Source organism: Desmodus rotundus, chromosome 3 (assembly GCF_022682495.2).
Source record: "Desmodus rotundus isolate HL8 chromosome 3, HLdesRot8A.1, whole genome shotgun sequence".
NCBI lineage: Eukaryota > Metazoa > Chordata > Mammalia > Chiroptera > Phyllostomidae > Desmodus > Desmodus rotundus.
The window spans coordinates 63082446-63106949 of NC_071389.1; the positions used below are offsets into that span (position 1 = coordinate 63082446).

The following is a 24504-nucleotide window of genomic DNA, read 5'->3' on the forward strand; positions in this document are numbered from 1 at the left end:
GGTGATGAAAATGTTCTAAATTTAGACGGTTTTGGTGGCACAACTCCGTGAAAATACTAAGAAACCATTGAGTTGTTGGGTGAATTTTAAATGTAAGTTATATCTCCATTTAAAAAAAAGTTAATTCTCAGTACTCATGGTAGTTAATCGTGTTCTATAAAGTTGCTGCAAACACTGAATTAGCAAATACTGAGCTTTTGCGCTCAGGGGATACACAAGGTTGGGTTCCTGGAAGTTTCTGGTCACAACAGTATTGTCAACCTTTCCATACATACCCTTGTTTTATGTGTTTCCATTTAAACATACCTTATTTTAAATACATTGTTGATTTATTAACATTCAGCTCCTGGCCAATAGCACTGTAACTCACGCCTGAACAAAACTTATCTAAAACATATATTTTTCCATAAGGCACATCACAGCCTTCTTGTGCTTAAGGAATATAGGTAACATTTTAGCACTATGCTTGGGGACCATTTTAAACAGCTAAATCACCAAGAAAAAGCACAAAAATGCTAAAAATGTGGCACTAAATAGGCTGTGAAAAGGATACTCATTTAATTATCACATGAAAGCAGGCAGTGTGACCCTGTTTGGACTTGGCTGGGAATGTATGCATTGGGTGGAAAGTTGTTCACTGCTCTGTGTGCATCCCATCCGCTAATAATCTCGAGAGTGCCTCAGGGATTGTAATTGTGGGGTTGCAATTAAATTTTAATGGTTCAGTAGGTGAATATGTAAATAATGGAATTCACCAGTTAGGATCAGCGGTAGTTTAAAAATGTTTTAAAAAAGGTTTTGAATTTCAAGTTCTAAACTTTAATGTTGTCATAATGCTGACTAGACAAAATGCTGTACTTTATGTTTCAAGAGTGGTTAACAGGAAAGAATGGCAAAGGAGAGTTTTAGAGGCTTCACACAATCACTCTTGTAATTCCCTCGATATTTCTAAAGAACCATATTTCATGCTACTGATTGTTGGGTCAAGGGCACTTTGAAGGTAAAATGTTTATATTTAATCAGCAAAAGTCTGTTTTGAATTTTTAAACACAAATGCAGACTCTCCCAGAAAAAGTCCTCTGCCACCACAGAACTTAATTAAAAGGTACTTTATTTTCAGGTAGAAGAAATAAGTAATTGAGCTCTTTTCTGGAATCTATACTCCTACTTCCCATGTATTTGTAGACATGCTTTCGCATAGCTACCGCCAATTTTAATTTCCAAAGTTTTGCAGTATTTGCTTTGAAGAGTATTTTCTGCACTTTATTAATTTTAGACTAGCTTTCAAGCCTCAAATCCTCTTGTAACAGGAAATGTCAGTTCTTGCTCATAGTTTCTTGTAAGAGGCTTTTGCCAAATTCAGAAATCTAGAGATAAATTAGCTGTCTTAGGCTATAAGTAACAATTTTGGCAGAGGGATCAAATTTATAAATATCAAGTGACTATTACATATCCACATTTGTGAACTTGAATACACATAATCAAATGTCAGAATTTAACTACAAAATGGTACTTTCTGGATTGGTATTTATACCCCTTTCTTGGTAACCAAGATTTCTTTGTTTCTTTAGAAAGCTTTTAGCTGTTCTTTGATTGAAATTGGTGAAAGAGTTGGAATTGGCTGATTAACTCAAACCTCCCAATTACAATAGTGAAACTTGGCAGACACACGTTTATTCAAGAATTTCAAGCTCTAAGATACTGTGGGGTTCTTTAGCCTCTTTTGATCTCTCATAATAAGTTGAATATAATATATATTTTAAGCTTCTCTTCACTTAAAAAAAAATCCCAATGCCAGATACTCATTTAACAAGCTCTTCCTGCCTAGAGACCAGTCCAATTACTTTTCTATGCCAATCCCATAAGTTTTGCAATTTTATCCCTTCAATCTCACTATTGTTCTATGTGGTAGCAACTCCTCTCTTGGTATTTTTCCACTGTCCATGATTGGCTTCACTTCCCTCTTGTTTTGAAGTAATAACCACCATTAAGGATTACTGCCAATTTATCCAGGGTCTTGTACTATCAAAATGATGGCCCTCTCCATTACTCTCTAGATGAACGCAAGTAGACCACGATCTGTTTGCCAAGGACTCCTCATAGCATTTTCACTAACCATATTGTCTAGGGTTTATTCATTCTCTTGCTGGCTTTAAAAATATACTTGTTAATTTTAAATATAACAACACGAATTGCTAGTAAAGACTAATAACTGATCTCTATTAAAAATAAGCATTTTATAAATGTTTTCTGGTAGAGTTGTCTTTAACGACTTCCAAATATCCTTCATTAAGATGGTTTAATTCAAAATAAAAAATTAAGAAAGTTTCCAGGTTATAAGAATTTATCCTGACATTAAGTGTACATAACAGGATTTTTGACCCATTTTTTAGTAAGCAGTTGAAATGACCTAAAGTCAATGGATGAATGTTGTTCTTAGTGAATTACCTTTTATGAAGTGAAGTCACTTTCACCAGATTAAGGTTAAGTGAAGAAAAATAATCATTAAAAAAATTTTATATAAGAGTTTATTTGACCCAAACTGATGATATTTGCCAGGGAGCAAGATCTCAAATGCTCCCGAAAAACTGTAATTTTTAATAGCTCATAAACATTCTATATTTTTAAATAGCTCATAAAAATTCTATAATTTGAGATATTCTTTATGTAAAATAACAATAAAAATATGTTCATAAATAAAAGCACTTGACAAGTAAAAAAACTGCTAGAAAAATATAAAGCACTATTACCCAGAATAAGAAGTTGTAAGTTTTCACCAGTGCAGCCAGTGAACATTGTGCCTTGGGAAAATAAAGGTTTGTATGACAAGAAAATAAAAGTATACTGAGACATGTGTCATTTTTTAAAGATGAAAGGACAAATCAGAAGAATTTCAAATTCAGATTTTTGAAACTTTTTATTTATATTCTGGTCTTACAAATGATTATTTTTAAATTGGCTTTTTTATAAGAATGTAAAGCACAAGAATTTGCTAAATATCAGATCCACACAAATCCTCAAAAGGGTTTTCTGTGTAGTCTTCATTAACGCAACTCTTTGTGACTATTTCACTCTTAACAGTAGATCTTAAATGTTTCACAATAACAAAGCCATAAAATTTTTGTGCTGTTCATTCATTATGTATGTACTAGAGCATTTCTATTAAAAGGAAAGCTGGGTAATACAAAAATATGAGAGAATCTGAGGATCAAGCAATCTGTCGAGGCTTGGCATATCTCACTTGCTTTGTAGTTCCCCGTCACTACTTTCAAAGAGCACACAGCACATGAAGCATAGCAGTAATCATTTCTCTTATAACCTCCCTAATTTAAAAATCTGTTGTTCATAAAACTGGACCAATTACCACAAACTATCATTCGCATAATTAACCACAAGTCTATTACAAAGCACTTTGTTAGTGGTATCAACAATTGTAGGGGGATAGAAATTTATAAAACATGAGTTTTGTTAAACTTGCCACATCCTTAGATATCAAGGGCTGTGCTGCTGCTTTAACTTTTAATTAGATGTTTAATACCTCACAGTAAAAGACTGATCAAAGGGTGGAAGCAAAACTAAATTATTTTCTGGTGCTGAAATGTTTCATTTGATAAGGCAGTAAAAGGATAGGATACAATTTCATCAAGATTTATATGCGTTCCAACTTTTCGCTCAGAAATTCTTCTACACTGTCTGTGTTCCACTTGAGGATGCTTAGTTCTTCAGCAATGTTCCCATTGTCATCCAAAAGCTTTAGTACAGGGTCTGAACCACGAACATACTACAAAAAAAGAGGGGCGTCATTATTATTACTATTATCTGCTTCAAAGAGCCTTCTCAGCCTCAACCAAAATCAAACCAATGCAATCCAGCGTAACTAAATTTAACAGTAATACAAAAAAAGCATTTATACATAACATCACAACAGGTCTTAAAGTCTTTGGAAAAGAATTTAAAATGAAATTTCGTTAAAAAATGACAATTAAAAAATTACAGTTTGCCTCTAAAGAGAAAAACACTTGTTAGCATAACATAGTTTATTAGGGATTTAAGCTTATTATTGACTGTAACAAATACTGATCGCATACATGATATTGTCAGACTCTCAAAGAGCTTCAAATCCCAGGGAGGAAGCAGGTAAGTTCAAAATAATTAACAACAGAGAATGATAATGTGAGATCAATGCTAAAATAAGCTGTCTATACAAATTACCAGATAGAATTCTGCAATGGATCCTAAAAATGTTCTCTGGTTTAAGAAATCTAACAATTTTGCTGTGATTAGTTTAAAATTAGGCTAGATCCCTGAAACTTCCCACCCACTAGCTGGGTCCCATATTTCACCAGAGAGCTCTGAGAAATCCTAAATCTGGGTAAATGCAACCACAAACATGACCTCGTTCCTTAAGACATCAATCCCCCAAAACGAAGTAAATTCATGCTGGAAAAAGACATTCCATTAAAATCACCTTACCTTGATTTGTAGTCCTCTGAATAGCTTGGGTTTATCACTTCTGACAAAAGCTTAAGACAAAAGAAAAAGATTCAAATTGTTCACTTCTAAATCCAAGCTAGATACAAAGATCAAAACAAAAAGTAGAAATGAACTCAATAGTAAAACATTAGATCCTATGTGAAAAAGTGAGGAGATTCAAATATATATATGGAAAGATATATACCCTTCAGTGGGAAAGCAAAATATTTTAAGATGTTGTTTTAAATTAATCAAAACCCCAAATTCCAATGGGATTCTGAGGGCTTGAAAAGATGACAGTAAAACTCAGCTAGAAAAGTGTGTATGTGAGAATAGTACAGTTTAGAAAAAGTAAGACGTGGAAGAAAAATTTGTTCAATTGCTTTTTAACATATGATACTGATACCAGAATAGAAACAGATAAAAAATCTAGGGAGCTACACATATCTGTAGAAATTTTTTAATTTGGTGAAACTGCCAAATCAAAGAGGAGGAGGCAGGGAGGGAGACACTGATTGCGTGTGTGCACATTATTCAGTACGTGCTTTTGAGAATAGATACTAGGTAGAGAAATGAACTGAGGACAGGACCATGTCCTGTGCAAATACATGTATGGTCAACAAACACCTGAAATAAATATTCAGCCTAATAATTGAGTAAGTGTCAAATAAAACAACGAGATAAAAGTCCTAAGATGTACAATGCTCTTTAAACCTGCAAGTCCCCTTCTAGGAATTTATTCTGAAGAAATAATTATACAATAATGTGAAGATATATTACATAAGGTCCGGCTAACCAAGTCCAGAAATTTGGAAATAATCTAAATGTGTAAAGGCTGTTGGTTAACTAAATATGAAACACACTGCTGAATGCATCCAATCATTAAAAATTGTATTAATCTCTACTTCATGGCATAGAAGCAAATACACATATAGATCAGTTTCCTTCCTATGGCTGTTAAAAAGAAGATGGATAAACATTATTTTTCTATTTTTATGTTCATATATATTTATCCATAAATATATATTTACAAAGGAAAAAAGTCCAGAAGCACTAAACAAAATCTAAAAAAAAAAAAATTAAGTGAGAAATATAATACTTAGCATGATAAACAACAAAAATGTTATTATTATTTTAATAGGGGGTTATATCTGGAGCATAGGGTTTGAGGATGTTTTAAATGAACAGTTTTCTTTTTTGGGGTGGTTGTTGATCTGTATTTTATCAATTTTTTAGTAATGACCATATCTAATAGTTTGAGTTAAAAAATTCAGAATATCTTTTTCTAAAAGAAAAACAAATGAGATGTTTTATTTAGATATTGATTACTCTTAATCTTAGTTCTATGTTACCATTTACATCATTCATTACTTTGAGTTTATAGTGACACATGCTTTTTAAAACTTACTTTTTAAACTTAGAATTAATTAGCAAAAGCACTATAGCCATGATCCATTATGAAGGTCTTCATATACTTGCATTTAGGACAACACAAAAACTAGTAAATGTTTTTTTCTCTTTCTTTTAAGATTTTGAGGACTTGTTGGAAGAGAGTTATATATCCCATCTAAATTTCCCCTACAAAATTTAGTTCAAAATAAAAATGATTATGCTATTATAACTTACTAGAATATCTTCTCCATTAATTTTATCCTTTAAGATTTGTCCAAATGCTCCGCAGACTCCTGAATCCCTAAACATGAATGACCTTATGATATGCTTTGCATTTTTACCATCCCTTTGACTATGTGAATACCTGTGCAAAACACTGTGAAACACACAGTATGTTCTTTACTATGGAAATAACCTCTCTGGGGAAAAGGACTATTCTTTTATCTGCTGTATCCATCCACAACAGAGTCTCCAGCACATTTAATAATTTCCATTCATTCAACAGATTAACAGGCTGGAATGAGTGAACAAATCTGAAAGAAATATTAAGATGAGTCACCAATGACTATTTTTGTCACTTCTTTGTACTGTTCTCTGCTAAGCAGAGATTCATAAACCTCCTAATTTTGAATGAGGAGGATACATGTTAAATACCCTGTAATAGCAAATCACATTTTACAGACAGTAAATTAATCATTTAACAGATATTTGAGTATGGGGAACTGTTCCAAGCGTGGGAAATGTGGCCCAGACCCCACTTGGAAAAGCCAGTGGGGAGTGAGGTTGGCGGGCAGGACCCACACTCACAGACAGGTTCTCCGGTGGGGAATCAGGCCTGCATTGTACATAGGCCTTCTATGAGACTTGCTTTTGCTAAAAGTCCCTCACCCTGAATTGAGGCAGCAAATGTTTACTGAGTATCTTTAACTTCCTAAAATCTGTGCTAAACCTCCCAAGTATGGAGTGTAACCAGTTCAACCACTTTTCCCTTTACATTTGCAAATATCCTTCTTCTTTGAGGTAATTAGCAACATCTTCTCCTTTGTTTTCTGTAAAAGGTAACCACCCAAAGTGAACCTGTGCATAGTAAATAAGGACCATCCTCTATGTAATGTGCCCAGAAAAGCAATAAAAGCCTGTCTAGGCAGGGGTCAGTTCTCTCTTGGGCTCTCTCTAGCCCTCTCACCCTCTCTCACTTAGAGAGTGGCCTTGCCGTCCCTTTTTCTCCAGAGGATTTCTGTAGTCCGTGTTTCTATTGCAGCCACAACACGGGACCCTGCAGGCCGGGACTGGCATCATTTGGGTACTTATTATATATGCATGGCACTAGGATAGGCTATATGAGATATGAGGGACTTGCAAAAAGACCTTAGAGTAAATTATTTTCTAGTTTATTTTCTACTATTTAAAAATAGCACAATAATATCAGTTTGGAGATTCCTTATCAAGTCACTCTATTTCCAAAAAATGTTCTTAACACCAATTTAATTATTTGTCAGTTAGAAAGGCAGTTTTATAAACACTTCAAAGTAATGAAATAGAGAAGTCATGAGAAAACAGATTAAATATTTCACTATTTCTCTTGGGATTCTTATCGGCACTCATTTGTGCAACCCCCTTGGAGAAGTTGTTTTGCTATTCACACTGCTCGGAAAGTTGTGCAACTCTTCTTATAATTCAGAGACTCTTCAGAGTTAACTATAGAGTAGTTTAAAAAAAATCTATCTTCTGTATTCCAAAGAGAAGACAGAAGGGAGTATGAAGGGGTAATGGAAATGGTATGTCTTGAAGTTAAAGAAAAATGTTTCAATTATGTTATTTTCAAAATCAGAAACCAGTGAAAATGTATACAAAAAAGAGACAAAATATACTCAACTGGTTCTAATAATATACCTTTGATCACATTATAAACAGTCCTACAATGTACTGTATTAGTTATAAGATTTAGTTTGATTATAACGGCTTATGGTAGGTATGGTTAAGACTTGTGAACTGTCATAAAATTACATGGGATGATAATTAGATGTTTTCCTGTTGATTAAAAGTAAATATACTTGAATCAGAACATTTCTAAATAAAAATGTTATAACATAACCAGAAACAACAATAAGAGGAGAACAACAACAAACAACGATAGAACTGGATTCTCAACTGTGCTCAATGAAAGCTACTGGGATCTAAAAGGGTATTTCTAAAATCGGAAAATTTACTATTGTATACAAACCATCTGGAGTGCAAAATTATATGCCATTTGGGTCCTACCAACAAGACAATTTAAAAGCACTTAAAAACATTCAGAGAAGAGTGATCTAAATAATTAAGAGAATCTGGGGAGATCGGAGGTACAGTAATGAAAAAAACATAAACTTAAAGGATTATGACTTCTCAGTCAGAATAATAAAGCCAGGAAAGAAATGTTTGAAGACTATAAATTTATCAAGGGCATAGACCCATGTAAAGAAAGGGCACTTTTCAGATATAAGACAGCAAAGGTATAAGTGGAAGTTACATTAACTTCCTCCCAGGACCAAGGTGGAATTACAACTAAATTGTAGAGAAATCATCTTGAATAACCAACTGAACACTAGCTGGAGAGAAGCCATATAACTAAGGACAGAGAGAAGAAACTACTTCACCACAGTAAGACTGGTAGGGAGTGCACAGGAGGCACAAGAGGGTTGGCTGAGCTCCCATGGATAGCAGCTAAAGATCTGGAGGGATATTTCAGTGGCCAGGGGGTTCCCCCTGCGAAGTGTGGGGTCTAAGCCCCAGCTGGGTTCCCCAGCCTACAGCACCAGAGCTGGAAAGGAACCCAAATAACATCCAGCTGTGAGAGTAGCAGGGTTTCTGTCTGCCAGGGAGAGATGGCAGGAGACTCAGAGGGCTTCTTAAAGGTCCAATGCATAAAAGTCTGCAGCTACTTGCCCTAGGTTCCAGCAGAGGGAGGTCAGAATGGACTAGAGATGCTTGAAGAGAGTCTGGGGCTGGTTGCACTGGGAAGAGAACTGAAGGAACAGCTGCCAGGATCCCTGTGCCAAGTCATTCCCCACACTGCCAGAGCCATCCTTCTCAGGCAGAGCACTCCTCTCTGAATGGCATCACCCTGAGAGGAAGCAATAGCCCTGCCCACAGGAATTACTCTACCCCACCCTATAGAGCTAAAGCTGGGCTGATGATTACAGCATGAGGCTAAATCATTGATTAGTTTAACAACTAAGGTGGATCTCTGGGAGCTCTGTGAGACTTCAGATGACTGTCACCAGGGCACTGTGCTGATAAAAGCCGGCTTTGTGTGCAGCCTGGTTCTATCCACACACACCCAGGCCCAGCAGAAGAAGCCACACACTCTGGATTGCTGATAGCTCCAAATAGGTTGACCGGGGCCAGTAACCAGCAGCATCGGACAAAGGTCTACACCAGAGTTTTTGCAGATCTATCTAATACATAGAGACACATACAAAGAAGCAGCCAAAATGGGATGACAAAGAAACAGACCCCAAATACAAGAGCAAGAGAATTCTCCAGAGAAAGAGCTAGATGAAATGGAGGCAAGCAATTTATCAGATAGAGAGTGAGAGTAATGATTATAAGGATACTCAAAGCATGAAAAAAACCACAGAAATGATAAAAAAAGGACCAGTCAGAAATAAAGAATGTAATATCTGAGATAAATAATACACTGGAATAAACAGGAGGTTAAATGAGTAGAGGATCAAATCAGTGATTTGGAAGACAAGGTAAAAAAAAAACACCCAAGCAGAGCAGCAAAAAAGAAAAAAGAATTAAAAAAAAAATGAGGAGAGCTTAAACATTTTGGACACGAAGCATAACAACATCTGCATCATGGAAATACAAAAAGGAGGAGAGAGTTAGCAAAGGATTGAGAACCTATTTGAAGAAATAATAACTGAAAACTTAACTGATCTGGTGAAGGAAAAAGATACACAAACCCAGGAAGCTCAGAGAGTCCCAAACAAGCTAACCCAAAGAGGCTTACACCAAGACACATCATAATTAAAGTGACAAGGCTTAAAGACAAGGAGAGAATCCTAAAAGCCTCAAGAGAAAAAGCAGGTAGTTGCCTACACAGGAGCACCAATTAGACTGTCATCTGATTACCCAACAGAAACATTTCAGGCCAGAAGGGAGTGGTGTGAAATATTCAAGGTGATGAAAAGCAAGGACCTACAACCAAGGCTATTCTACCCAGCAAGACTATCATTTAAAATTGAAGGAGAAATAAGGAGTTTCCCAGACAAGAAAGAGTTAAAGGAATTTGTTAACACCAAACCAATACTGCAACAAATGTTAAAGGGCTTGCTTTAAGAAGAAGAGAAAGAAGAAAAACAGAGGAAAATAATATAACAACAAAATGACACTAAATACTTATAATAATAATTATAAGTATATTATACCTATAATCACCAATGTAAACGGCTTAAATGCTCCAACAAAAGGACAGAGGGTAGCTGAATGGATAAGAAAACAATAACATATATACACTGCCTCAAAGAGATACATCTCAGATTGAAAGATATACACAGACTAAAAGTAGAGGGATGGAAAAAGATATTTCACGCAAATGGAAAAGAAAAAAAGCTTGGGTAGCAGTACTTATACCTGACAAAAGAGACTTTAAAACCAAGGCTATAGTAAGAGACAAAGGACACTACATAATGGTAAAGGGAACAGTCTAACAAGAGGATATAACTAGTAAACATTTATGCACCCAACATAGGAGCACCTAAATATGTAAAGGAAATCTTTAAAAAAAATTTTTTTAAACATTTAAAAAAAAGATTTTATTTATTATTTTTAGAGAGAGAAGAAAGAAGAAAGAGAGGGAGAGAAACATCAATATGCGTTTGCAATTGAACCAGAGACCCTTTTGTTTGCAGGATGGCACTCATTCCACTGAGCCACACCAGCCAGAGCTAAATATGGAAAGCAAATCTTGATGGACATAAAGGGAGAGATCGACAGAAATACATCACAGTTGGGGATTTTAACAACCCACTGACTTCAATTGATAGATATTCCAGGCAGAAAATCAATAAGGAGACAGCGGCCTTAAATGACATACCCTGTCAAATGGATTTGATTGATATCTTCAGAGCATTTCACTCCAAAGCAGCAGAATATTCATACTTTTCAAAGTGCAAGTGGAACATTTTCTAGGATAGACCACATGTTAGGACACAAAACAAGTCTCAATATATTTAAGAAGACTGAAATAATATCAAGCATCTTCTCTGACCACAAGGCTATGAAACTAGAAATCAATCACAAGAACACTGGAAAACACTCAAAGACATGGAAGCCAAATAACATGTTATTAAACAATCAGTGGGTCAACAACAAGATCAAGGAAGAAATCAAAAGATACCTTGAAACAAATGAAAATGAAAACACAACAATCCAAAATCTGTGGGACACTGGGAAAGCAATCTTAAGAGGGAAATTCATAGAATTAGAAGCCTATCTCAAAAATCAGGAAAAAGCTCAAACAAACAATCTACTTTACACTTAAAGGCTCTTGAAAAAGAACAAAAAACAAAGCCCAAAGTAAGTAAAAGGAAGGATATAACAAAGATCAGAGCAGAAATAAACTAGAGTCTAAAAAAAAAGGTACAAAAGATCACTGAATCCAAGAGCTGTTTCTTTGAAAAGATAAATAAGATTGAAAGTCCTTTACCCAGACTCTTCAATAAAAAAATAGTATCCAATAAATAAAATCAGAAATGAAAGAGGAGGAATAACAACTGACACCAAAGAAATACAAAGGATTGTGAGAAAATACTATGAACAACTATATGCCAACAAACTGGACAACCTGGACTTAATGCATAAATTCCTAGAAACATACAATCTTCCAAAACTAAATCAGGAAGAATCAGAGAATCTGAATAGACAGATTACATCTAGTGAATATGAAGCAGTAAAAAAGAGCCCCTCCAAAACAACAACAAAAAACAAACAAACAAAAAACCAACAAAAGCCCTGGACCAGACAACTTCATAGGTGAATTTTACTAAACATTCTGAGAACTAACAACTCTCCTTCTCAAAGTATTTCATAAAATTTGAGAGTAGGGAAGGCTCCCAAACTCAATTTAAGAGGCCAGCATTATCCAAAACCAGATAAAGACACTACAAAGAAAGAAAATTACAGGCCAATATACCTGATGAGCTTACACACTAATAGCTTCAACACAATATTAGCAAACTGAATACAGCAATGCATCAGAAAGGTTGTACACCATGTATAAGTGAGATTTATCCAGGAATGCAAGGTTGGTACAACATTTGCAAATAAATGTGATTCACCACATAACCAAAATGAAGGACTGTAATCACATGATCATATCAATAGATGCATAAAAAGCATTTGATAAAATCCAGCACCCATTTATGATTAAAACTCTCAGCAAGCTGGGAATAGAGGGAACATACCTAAACATAATAAAGATCACATATGACAAACCCACTGCCAGCATCATACTCAACGGGTAAAAACTACAAGCATTCTCCGTGAGATTGGGAACAGACAGGGATGTCCACTTTCACCTCTCTTATTCAACACAGTACTGGAAGTCCTAGCCACAGCAATCAGAGAAGAAGAAGAAATAAAAGGCAACCAAACTGAAAAGGAAGAACTAAAACTGTCTTTATTTGCAGATGATATGATACTAAACCCCAAATATTCCGCCAAGAAAGTACTAGAACTGATAAATGAATTCAGCAAAGTGGTAGGATACAAAATTAATATCAGAAATCAGTTGTATATACAATCCCATTCACAGTTGCTACCAAAAAAAAATCTAGGAATAAACCTAATCGAAGGTGTAAAAGACCAAATTATTAAAATGTCCATACTACCCAAAGCAATCTATAGATTCAATGCAATTCCTATGAAGATTCCAATGACATTTCACGGAACTAGAACAAATATTTCGAAAATTTATACAGAACCACAAAAGGCCCCACACATGGTAACAGCAATACTGAGAAAGAAGAACAAGGTTGGAGGAATCATGCTACCTAACATCAACTATAATATAAGTCCACAGTAATCAAAACAGCATGGTACTGGTATAAAAACATAGATCAATGGAACAGAATAGAGTCCAGGATAAACCTACACCTTTATAGTTAATTAATACTCAACAGAGGAGGCAAGCACAAACAATGGACTAAAGACAGTTGATTCAATAAATGGTGGTGGGAAAACTGGACAGATATATGCAGAAAAATTAAACTAGACCACCCTCTTATACCACACACAAGAATAAATTCAAAATGGACCAAAGACTTAAACGTTAGACCTGAAACCATAAAAATCCTAGAAGGAAACATAGGCAGCAAAATCTTGGACATTGCTCATAGAAATTTTTTATTGGATATATCTCCCCAAGCAAGGGGAACAAGAGAAAAAAAATAAATGGGACTATTATCAAACTAAAAAGATTTTGCACAGCAAAGGAAATCATCAACAAAATAAAAAGACAACCCACAGAATGGGAGAACATATTTGCCAATACTCCTCATAAGAGGTTAATATCTAGAATTTACAAAGTACTTACAAAACTCAACACCAAAAAACCAAAAAACAAAACAAACAACGCAATTAAAAAATGGGCAAAGGACCTGAATAGACACTTCTCCAAAGAGGACATACAGATGGCCAATAGATGTATGAAAAGATGCTCAATGTCACTAATCATCAGCGAGATGCAAATTAAAACCACTACAAGATATCATCTCACACAAGTCAGAATAGCTATCATCAATTAATCAACAAATTACAAGTGCCTGAGAAAATGTGGAGAAAGGGGAACCCTTTTGGATTGTTGGTGAGAATGCAGATTGGTGCAGCCACTGTGGAAAGCAGTATGGAGATAACTCAAAAAACTGAAAATAGATCTGTCTTTCTCCCAGGTATGCCACTTCTGGGAATATATCGGAAGGAAACCAAAACACTAATTTTTAAGAACAGAAGCAACTCTATGTTCATTGCAGCATTATTTACAATTGCTGGGATATGGAAGCAGACCAAGTGTCCACGAGTGGGTAAAACAACTATGGGACATTTACACAATGGAATACTACTCGGCCATAAAAAAGAAGAAAATTTTTACCCTCTGCAACAGTATGGATGAACCTGGAGAAAATCCTGCTAAGTGAAATAAGCCAGTCTGAGAAAGAAAAATACTGTATGATTTTACTCCCAAGTGGAATCTAATGAACAAACAACTAACAAGGAAAACAGAGACAGACTCATAGATGCAGAGCAGATGACAGCTAGTGGGGAGGGGAGGTAAGTGGGCGTGGGGTTTGAGCGAAAAACGGGAAAAGGATTCATGGATATGGACAACAGTGTGGTGATTGCTAGGGGAAGAGGGGTATGAGTGGACTAAATGGTAGTATAAAAAAAATACAATAAAGATTAAATGAAAAAAGAAAAGGGAGAGTGAAAAATTCTGTCTAAAGGCTACCCAAAATTAATGCTTGAAGTCAACTTCGAATGAATAAGAGTTTGCCACAAGATTTAGGAAGAGGCACAAGTTAGGGAGTACATGTAGTGTGCGCAAAGACTTAGAGCTGAAAGTTCAACGAAATGCAAATAGTTCTGCACATGCACTAGCGACATGAACCTAAGAAAAGTAAACCACGTTGTGATGGGCCTCATGTATGATTCTACTGAGTTTGATATTTACTCTGTTGTGATGGGAAACTATAAAGATTTTAAGCAAGAGGCTACATAATCAAATCTGCCTTATGGAAAAGGTCTTTTTATATAGAAGAGGCAATGGATGTAATAAGAGGAAACAGGTAGGCCAGATAACAAGTAACTAATCCTAGTTGCTTGTAAAGCTGAACATTTTTACTATCTAGCTTTTTAAAGAAAAAGTTTGCCACGACCTAAAAAATTTGGGAAAATTCACACTTTTTTGGAGACAGACAAATCTTTAACATAGTAAAACTATGCTGCTTGAGAAGGAAAACATACTTATTTACATTATTACTTTTATCACAGCAAGTGACATAACACTGGGTCAAATCTATTAAGAGAAATTATTATATAGTACATACTGCTTTAGGATGGAAACCTGGAATTGGTTAAGAAATATGATCTGGGACTTTTTGTTCCCCCAGAAACACAGTTGTTTAATGTGAATAAAACATTTCAAAATTTAAATCCCTCTCTCTTTTCAAAATATTTCATATTAATTTACTCTTCTATTTTATGACATGGCTAATTTAAATTAAGTAAATTAAAAAATAATTATAATGTATTTTAAATTAAAATATAATGAAAATTATCATGCTAATTTTAGAAGCTACCTGATGTGGATAACAAAGATTATGAAACAATGATTACTTAATAATTATTGAATAGTCTGTTATTTGTAATCATTGCAAAAACTGGCAATTCTCCTTCATTCCGTATTCCAGAATAGCTTTAAGATAGTGAGTCTCAAAGTGAGAATGGTTATTTTAAAAATATACCAGCTTTTCAAGGACTAAGAAAATATTGGTGTTACATATAATTGTATTAAACATGGTTGTGTACTATGTAATTATGCAATCATTTTCATTTTAAGTAAGCTTGTACTTACTAAATATTTACACAAAGAATTAAAATCCAATTGTTTTCAAAAGGACAAGACAGTATGACTACATGTACTCAAAGGTTTGATAATTTAACTATACATAAAACATATATAAAATTAAGTTCAACTACAAAGATTGAGAAACTATACTCAAACTTTTAAAAACTAAACTACAAGCTATATAAATTATTACCATGGGCATAATAAAATCTGATATCACAAATAGAAGGGACAATTGCTGTATCAAAGCTACTCTTGACTTCTTGAAAAGCTAAGTCACAAAAGATTAACAAAATTAGTAAATATGAATGATCAATACAATTAAAAAGCAACTGCCAAACCTTCTAGGAATAAGAGTGAATACACTATCATGCAGAGAACTTATATAGAAACAACTATGGTACAATTCTGACTAAGTGTTAGAGGAACAAAGTACAGAGTAAGGACTTTTTTCCCTAGGCAGATGCAGATGTTATATTCTGTGCTACATTAGAATTTGTGCTTATTCTAACAAAGAATGTATTTAGTTAGATGTGTACCTACTTTGGGTCTCATTTATTAAATGTCCTAAGTCGAATTATTCTATTTCATTTCTGTGCCAAAATAAGCAGTATTTTATTATAAACAATTCTATATCAGCAAAAAACGGCAGGTGCTAATACAGGCAATTTTGTAAAATATTAAATCCAGATAATTATCTTGCCATTAAGTAAACAAGGCAAGAAATCATGGGAAAGCCAGCAAATAGAGCACTTTGTTGACCTGAGAATGGGATACCCACCTGGTGGCTAACAGGGTTCAAATTTAAAGACAGAACATAGCAGCCGTTTCTAAACAAGCCTCTCATGCAAACCATGCTGAAGGGAGAAGCCAGCAGCTAAGCTGTCTGCCTGCATGCACACTGTTCCTGTCAACTGAGCCAACCCCCATAAAGGACTTCTTAAAATCCTATTTAAATCAATAGGACTGAAACTTTCCCTGTCTAATCGGAGCTGTGCAGCTATATCTCCATCAGCATCTTCACTGACCAATCACAGTGGCTCCATTCTGACCAATCAGGACAGTGTCTTTAGACTAATCAAACTGAGGATTTGGAGTCCTTGTTTGCATGAGGCTGGACCAATCAGGCACCAGGGGCAGGCACTTCTCTCTATGTAAGTCAGATCCCTTATGGCTTGGAGAACAAAACTGTTTTTCCCTGACTGGAGCTGAAACAATGAAGACATTTTGCTGGACCAGAGCAGAGCACAGCATAGCAGAGCTGTCTAGCCTGAGAGGGCTGCCTCGTAATTGAGCTGTAACACTACTGAGCTGCTCCATAGCTGTGCTGTTCCACAGCCTTGCTGTATCACAATTGAGTTGCTTCCACTGAATACAATTTTCTTCACCACACCCTAACATGAGGATTCCTGTTGGCATTGTACTGGTACCAACACCCATTGGTTGATACCTTCAGAAAAGTTCAATTTCATAAAACTGATTTTCAAGTGAAATATAAGGACAAAGTAGAAAAAAGCTTTAGCCCAAGTATTTTTGGAACTGTAAAGCTCCATTACTGATGTCAACCAAAAGAATAAATACTCTTTTACAATCATCCTTTCATATAATTCTCTTTAAAAATTCCTGTAGAAGCCCTGGCTGGTGTGGCTCAGTGGATAGAGTGCTGGCCTGTGAACCAAAGGGTCACTGGCTTGATTCCCCGTCAGGCACATGTGTGGGTTGCGGGCCAGGTGCCTAGTAGGGGGTGTGCAAGAGGCAACCACACATTGATGTTTCTCTCCCTCTCTTTGTCTAAAATAGATAATAACATCTTAAAAAAAATTCCTGTAGAGACATACAAGATGAACGACTTCCTCCCTTCTGCACCTCAAGTTTTATGTTAATTAATTCTATTCTGGATGTTTTGTCATTGAGCACAGGTCTAGTCTCACTAATCTCACTAATGCTATTGTTCCTTAGGAGTTTTATATAAATCAATTTACATTTAAAATGTAGCACAATGAAATGGTATTTAAAGGGATGACATTTACATCTGATAGAACAAAGGGTCTCGCAAAATTTATACTTGGTAAAGGACAGATTCTCCTTTCAAAATATTAATCATCTCAACATGTATTGCATTTAAATCTAGATTTCACATACCATGCTTGCTTAAAGTAATCTTGTATTCAACAATTACTATAATACTCCACTTCCATGAAAAAAGATGTGGAAAAAATTCATATGCTGTTGAGAAAGTATAATCTTAAAAATTCTTATTTGTAGGAATATTTAATAAAATTGTTCTTGTGAAATGCTGATTTTATATTATTAAACTGAGAATTTACTGGAGTTAATTTTACATACCTTGGACTTGTGGGAACCTCCCCAATTTTCATCCACAGACTTCAAGAATAGCTCCTGCATATAGCTGGAAATAAAAAAGGCCCCAGAAATTTAAAAAACTTGTATAAATTAAAAATGTAGTTACAAAATAAACCTGAAATTTCACAGCATAAACATGACAGTTAAGCACATACATACATCTAACAAATGCTAGAGCTGGACAGAACTATCCAGTTCCAGTCCGCAGACAAGGAAACAGAGGCCCGAAGACATTAAATGGTAGAGAGGTGAAGCCGTACTTGGAGTACAATTAAACCTAGCCATAAAGATCGAGGAAGATATGGAGACTTGACAACGAATTTGCACGGGTAAGATGTCCTACAAAGTTCTTCACAAAAATCTTAAAGATGTCCTATGGTTTTTTAGGATGCTAAATTGAACGAAGGTATGTATCCATCTATCCAACATAGATACTTAATGAGATTCTTTATAGTTGCTTCTAAAATTAAGCACTCAGTTATAAATTTAAACAATACAAAAACACAATACCTTTAACAAGTAAATATAGTATGTACTATGTAAATATATTATAGGAAAACTCGTAAAATCTCATTAGAAAGATTTTAATGTAAACATTTTTCTTAATAAATTTAAGTTGAAAAAAAATCAGTGGTAAACGCTGCTTTTCCAGATAGAGAACCTGCATTCTCCTTATAGTGAAAGCTCACTATAAAAACTCAAAGACAAGTATTTTATTGTAGTCAATTCAGCTGAAATGGATTCAATGGTAAGCATCATTTTTTTTTGTAGCTGTGGAGCCTGCCCGTGGTTTCTGTAGTGACTTGAAAATGCTGTGACTCTAAGAGAAGGCAGGCAATGGTAAGAGCACACTATGTCCATTTCATTTCTTCTTAGCTTTCCCACTCATTTTTTAATTGTACATCCAAGAGCTAAAGATAAATTTTGCCTTTTAAATTTTAAAATAGCATAAAAATCACATGTACTATGGATGGTTATTTTCGGTACTTTGGAAAATACAGAAAAGCACAGAGCAGAAATTTAAAAGTCACCTTAATTTCACCTACCCAAGAGACAGTGACTTTTTCACACTTTGGTGATTCTAGGCTGTATCAGTAGTTCTTAAGATATTAAGGGTCCAAAATACCTGTGAGACTCATGGAATTCTATTTTAATTCAGCTATTCATGGACTCTCTGTAACCATGGATGGATTTCAGACTGAAAATTGAGGATTGCTGAAATTCTTTGTAGCAGTAAAACATTTAAGATTAGGCTGATCTAATTCTATAAAATAAGTTGCTTTTGAGTAAGATTTGGTTAATCTTGGTTGGACAAGTCTCCTCATCCTCAAGTATCTTAAAAAATATCAGACCATATTACCAATAAACTCATGAAAAGATGTCCAACATCACTAACCATTAGGGGGATGGGGATCAAGATTACAATGAGAGACCCCTTCACACTCATTAGGATGGTCATTATCAAAAACACAGAAAACAAGTGGTAGTGTGAGCACGTGGAGAATTTGGAGCCCTTGTGAACTGCTTGCTACTGAAATGTAAAGTCATACAGTCACTCTGAAAAACAAAATAGTGCTTCCTTAAAAAATTAAAAATAGAATTATATGATCCAGAAATTCCATTTCTAGGTATATACCCCAAAACACTGAAAGCAGAGGTGAAGAGATATTTGCATACCAATTATTATTCACAATAGCCAAAAGCTGAAGCCAACCCAAATGTATAGATGAACAAAATGTGGTATTATACATGTAGTGAAATGTTATTTAGCTTTAAAAAGGAAGGAAGTTATGACACATACTCTACCATGGATGAATCCCGAAGTCATTAAGCTAAGTGAAATAAGGCAATTACAAAAGGATAAAGACCATATGGGTGATTCCACTTCTATGAGGTATTTCGAGTAGTCAAATTCAGAGACAGAATTGTGGTCGCCAGGAGCTATGGGAGAGAAGCACTGTCTGTGTATGCTATTGTTTAATGAGTATAGCGTTTCAGTTCAGGAAGATGAAAAAGTTCTGTTGATAGGTGGTGACATTGCACAACAATATCAATGTATTTAATATCACTGAACTGTATACTTAAAATGGTTAAAATGGTGAATTTTATGTTATGTATATTTTATCAGAATTTAGAAAATAAAAAAAGTTCATTTTAAAATGTGGTTATTAGATTTATCTTTTATTAGCAAGTTTGTGACCCCGTGGAATCTCTAGTGATAACGGCATTCTCTACACCACTATTTCCCAGTATTCTTCACATCCTCACACACGGAGCCATATGGCGCACTGGGACAAAGGGAGGTGGCTGCTTGTAACTGGGGCCCCTGCTCACCTAGTCCCCATTTGGTTGTCCTAAGACTGAAGGACTCAGCCTCCTAGTATACTTGTATCCCATTCATGGAAAGCACTTCTCTGCACCACAAAATACCAACTGATTAATGAAAAGTATTAGAAGCACATTCTTTAATGAACAGGCAGCTCAGAAGTGACCTTCTCCAGGAAAACTTTTCTTGGTTTCACACTCTCCACTGGGGACTTTCCACAGAATTCAGGTCTCATAATAACACACTACAGAGAGTCTGTAACTTCCCTGTGGGCAGGAAACGTCTTATATATCACAATTCTCCCAGAACTGGACACAAAGGTGCTCAATGTATGTGTGCTGAATACAGAAAATTATTCATTTAACAGAATTAACCACTTTTTTCATCACATAACTTTCTAAATATTTCAAGTTCCTTCGACATATTTTCTAAACTAGATTGTGCTTAGTTGCATTCTGGGGTAAACAAAAAGGAAATGTAACTCAAAGCTACATAACATTATTAAAGTCCAATTCTAAAAGATTTAATTTGTGATGCTAAGGTGGCATTTTACTTATGAGTTTGTAGTATTCTTAGGAAAACATTTGTTTTTCATGGTGAGTAAATAATTTAAATTAGCTACAAATTGGGTTAAATTTTCAACATCTTACATTTTGGCAGCACACAAATTTGCACACAAGGCAATACATGCTATGTATAACAGGAGTTCTCAAGGGCATAAAGTATGAGAGGGTTAAAGCAGGTTAAAACTTTTAATTCCTTGACTTTCATCCTTATCATTTTTACCTTTTAAAGTAACATCACTGACATACAAAATTGTTGAACCTCAAACATTTATGCAAAAATACCATTAGAAGAGAAATCAAAGAAGCAAATTATATAACTTATATATAGCAGGCTTGTATTATCTATATGTATTAGAGAAGACTTGTTTGTATAGAAAATCTAACTCTAGGTATTATACATCATTATTCTATTAGGCTTCTATATTACTAGGTCAAATAATTTAAATAGAAATACACAGACACCTTTAGACAAATAAAAAAATGATACCCCAAACTGCACTTTTTCCCTTTTGGAGTCCATACCTATTTCCATATTACGTATGATTGCCAGATTTCCCTAAGCTTCAAATAGGGGTCCTCTAGGTGGGAAGTAGAATTATCTAACTATTAATATGTCAATACCTCTATAACTAATTTACCTTATTTGTAACAGGATTTCTGTATGTACTAATTTTCCTCTCATTTAAAAGTAAGTGATTTTTAGTTATTATTCTCAAAATAAATTTCAGCTTTGTGGTTAGCTATTTTTTCCCAATTATAAATAAATACATTTTAAGTATAATAAAGATTTAATTTTATAAATATCAACTTTAGATTCTATTGGTTTCATGTATTTTCTTAATTTTGGGGGACAATGTACTCCTTTCATGGTAGAAAGATTTCCCTGATAAATTACTGTTGGAATATAATGACTCACACCCCCTCCTCCACCCACACGAGCAACCTCTTGTTATAAAATTTCATACAATGACGTTTTCATGTATAGAAAAAAGCTGAAACTATTTTATGGTGATAACTTTGCTATAAATAAAGTCTGTGTTGCTACAAAACAGTTCAGATTCACAGCAAGACAAAAGATGGTGTATGCTATTTCCCATAGCTAGATTCCAGAATAATTCATAACACTGAAAAAAAGGGAACATTTGAGTTATGTACATTTTCTGAAATGTAAAAAAAAAGTGTTGCACTTGTTAAACTTTTACTGCCACCATCATAACCAGCACAAATCTATAAACCAGGTCCATGTCAGAAATATTCTACTTTCCAACACTAAGCACTTAATATACAGGGTCCAGCACAAATAAAGCCCCTTTTTTATTACAAAATCTTTTATTACAAAATCATAGGCATGTGATTCTGTAACATAACAATATCACTCTCAAGCACAACATATGACATTTTAGGTGAAATGTTCAAATTAAACTATAAATTATTACACCCATATTATTACTCTACCAACCACACCCAAGCAGGTGTTACTTCTGCCAGATCCTGTGTATATATATCTCCTCCACTCTCCATGTCCAATCTGCTCTCCTAATACCCAGGACCTGAAAGCTCCCAGGGTACATATGGCCTAATCATGGGACCCTATATTGTTGTTGGTGATGGTATCCATGGCTCTAAAGAAATATGACAGTCAGAAAATCTTTTTTTTTTTTAAAGATTTTATTTATTTACTTTTAGAGAACTGGGAAGGGAAGGAAGAAGAGAAGGAGAGAAACATCAATGTGTGGTTGCCTCTCGAAGGCCCCCAACCAGGACCTGGCCCGCAACCCAGGCATGTGCCCTGACTGGGAATTGAACCACCAACCCTTTGGTTCTCAGACTGGTTCTCAATCCACTGAACCACACCAACCAAGGCAGAATTTTTTCTTTTTTTTTTTTAAAGGCAAGGACCTACATCCAAGATTACTCTATCCAGCAAAGCTAAAGTGCTTCTCAGACAAGGTAAAATGAAAGTAGTTCCTCATCACCAAGCCCTTATTATATGAAAAGTTAAAGGGACTTATCTAAGAAAAAGAAGATCAAAACTATGAACAGTAAAATGACAACAAACTCACAACTATCAACAACCGAACCTAAAAAACAAAAATGAATTAAGCAAACAACTAGAACAGGAACAGAATTGCAGAAATGGAGATCACCTGGGGGGTTATCAGCGGGGAGGGGGAGAGAATGGGGGGAAAGGTACAGGGAATAAGAAGCATAAATGGTAGGTATAAAACAGACAGGGGGAGGTTAAGATTAATATGGGAAATGGAGAAGACAAAGAACTTATATTAATGACCCATGGACATGAACTAAGGGGGGGATTGCTGGATGGAGGTCGGATGCAGGGCAGAGGGGCACAAAGGGGAGACAAAATACAGGACAACAGAAAACCCTGAAATAAACTAAGTCAAATTGAATATCAAATTTTCATACAGCATGGTATTGTAAATTAAATAAGGAGGCCATTAGACTGGGTTGGTTCTAAGACATTAGCAGCCTATGTAAGTAAACCAAAGCCCAAGTCTGTAAATGCTTCACAGTTAAGAAATCAAAACCTAAAGACAACCACTGTCAACTGGGATTTCCCCAAACATGCAACTACTTAAGCTGTATCCAATCAAATAATTTCCTTGCTCTGCTTCTGCATCTTCTGTATAAAAGTCTTGCCCAGAAAGTATACAAAAAGACTTTCTGTATAAAAGTCTTGGCCAGTTAATTCTCAGGGAAAATGTTTTTAATCAAAACCACACGTTTAGTGATCTGTTAAAGTTTTAAGTTGTAATTCATTATTCCTCATCAAATCATTCCGTACTTTCTGATATTTAAAAAAATGCCTGGAGTGCTAGAAACAATCAGCTACAATGTCAGAGGGACAAATAGTTAGGGCACTAAATTTTTTGTGATCTAATGGTAACCCTTTGACAAGATTTCACTTTAAGTCACTGAAGTAGAAGATATGGGGGGGATCCCCCGAAAACCAGAATTTATTTGTAAAAAATTGTGTATTCTTACCCATTTAATCTTCAGTCACCTTCAAAGTCCTCCCCATTTGATGCAATATACCTACTGAGATTTTTTTCCACTGCTTAAAACAGATTTTGAACTTGTCAATTTTGATGTCTTCTAGTGCTTCTGCTATTTTTTGTTTCACCTCTTCCACACTGGCAAAAAGTTTCCCTTTGAGGACTTTTTTCATCCCAGGAAACAAAAAAAGGTTGCTCAGGGTGAGATCAGGTGAGTAGGGAGGGTGGGGCATGGGGGTCATGCTGTTTTTGGTCAAGCACGGCTGAATACTCAGCACTGTGTGGGCAGGTGCACTCCTAAATCACCCATCATGAAATGGACAAATGTGTTGAGAGTCTTAAAAAAAAAATTCACTGAAGCTGAATGCAGCCTCTCACAACAATGCCAGCTGGAACACGGATACAGATGGGTCCCTAGAACACTCACCTAGTGGGGGGAGCCTGTACTACAAAGGGTCTGCCCTCCAGAAGATAATCCCCCCTTTTTTGGGGTCCCCCCTCATATTTACTTTTGTCTCAAATTTGAAATCTTTTCAAAATTTTGTGAGAAACCTATCAGTTTTCTGAGAGTAAAGACCAATTAAGAGATAACTATATATATAAGGCAAATGGTTTATCTGTTGACATTTTCATACACACTCTGATGGCATTCTTGCATAGGAACAATGAATGAATACGAAGCATTAGGGAAATACATTTAAGCAAACCAAGATGGCAAAGTATAATTCTGTAATGTTATACCCCTGAGATTAT

General features: G+C 35.2%; 1 protein-coding gene across 1 annotated transcript in view; it reads right to left on the bottom strand.

Moving 5' to 3' along the window:
- Positions 1–2898: 2898 nt before the first annotated feature.
- The window catches only part of SELENOF (selenoprotein F), a 43188-nt gene continuing 21582 nt past the window's right edge, over positions 2899–24504 (bottom strand). The window contains exons 3-5 of the mRNA XM_024565446.3: positions 17825–17888; positions 4474–4523; positions 2899–3781 (exon numbers count right to left, since the gene is read on the bottom strand). Coding sequence (XP_024421214.2) covers positions 3650–3781; positions 4474–4523; positions 17825–17888 — 246 coding nt within the window. The 3' untranslated portion in view covers positions 2899–3649. The remainder of the gene's footprint in view (positions 3782–4473; positions 4524–17824; positions 17889–24504) is intronic.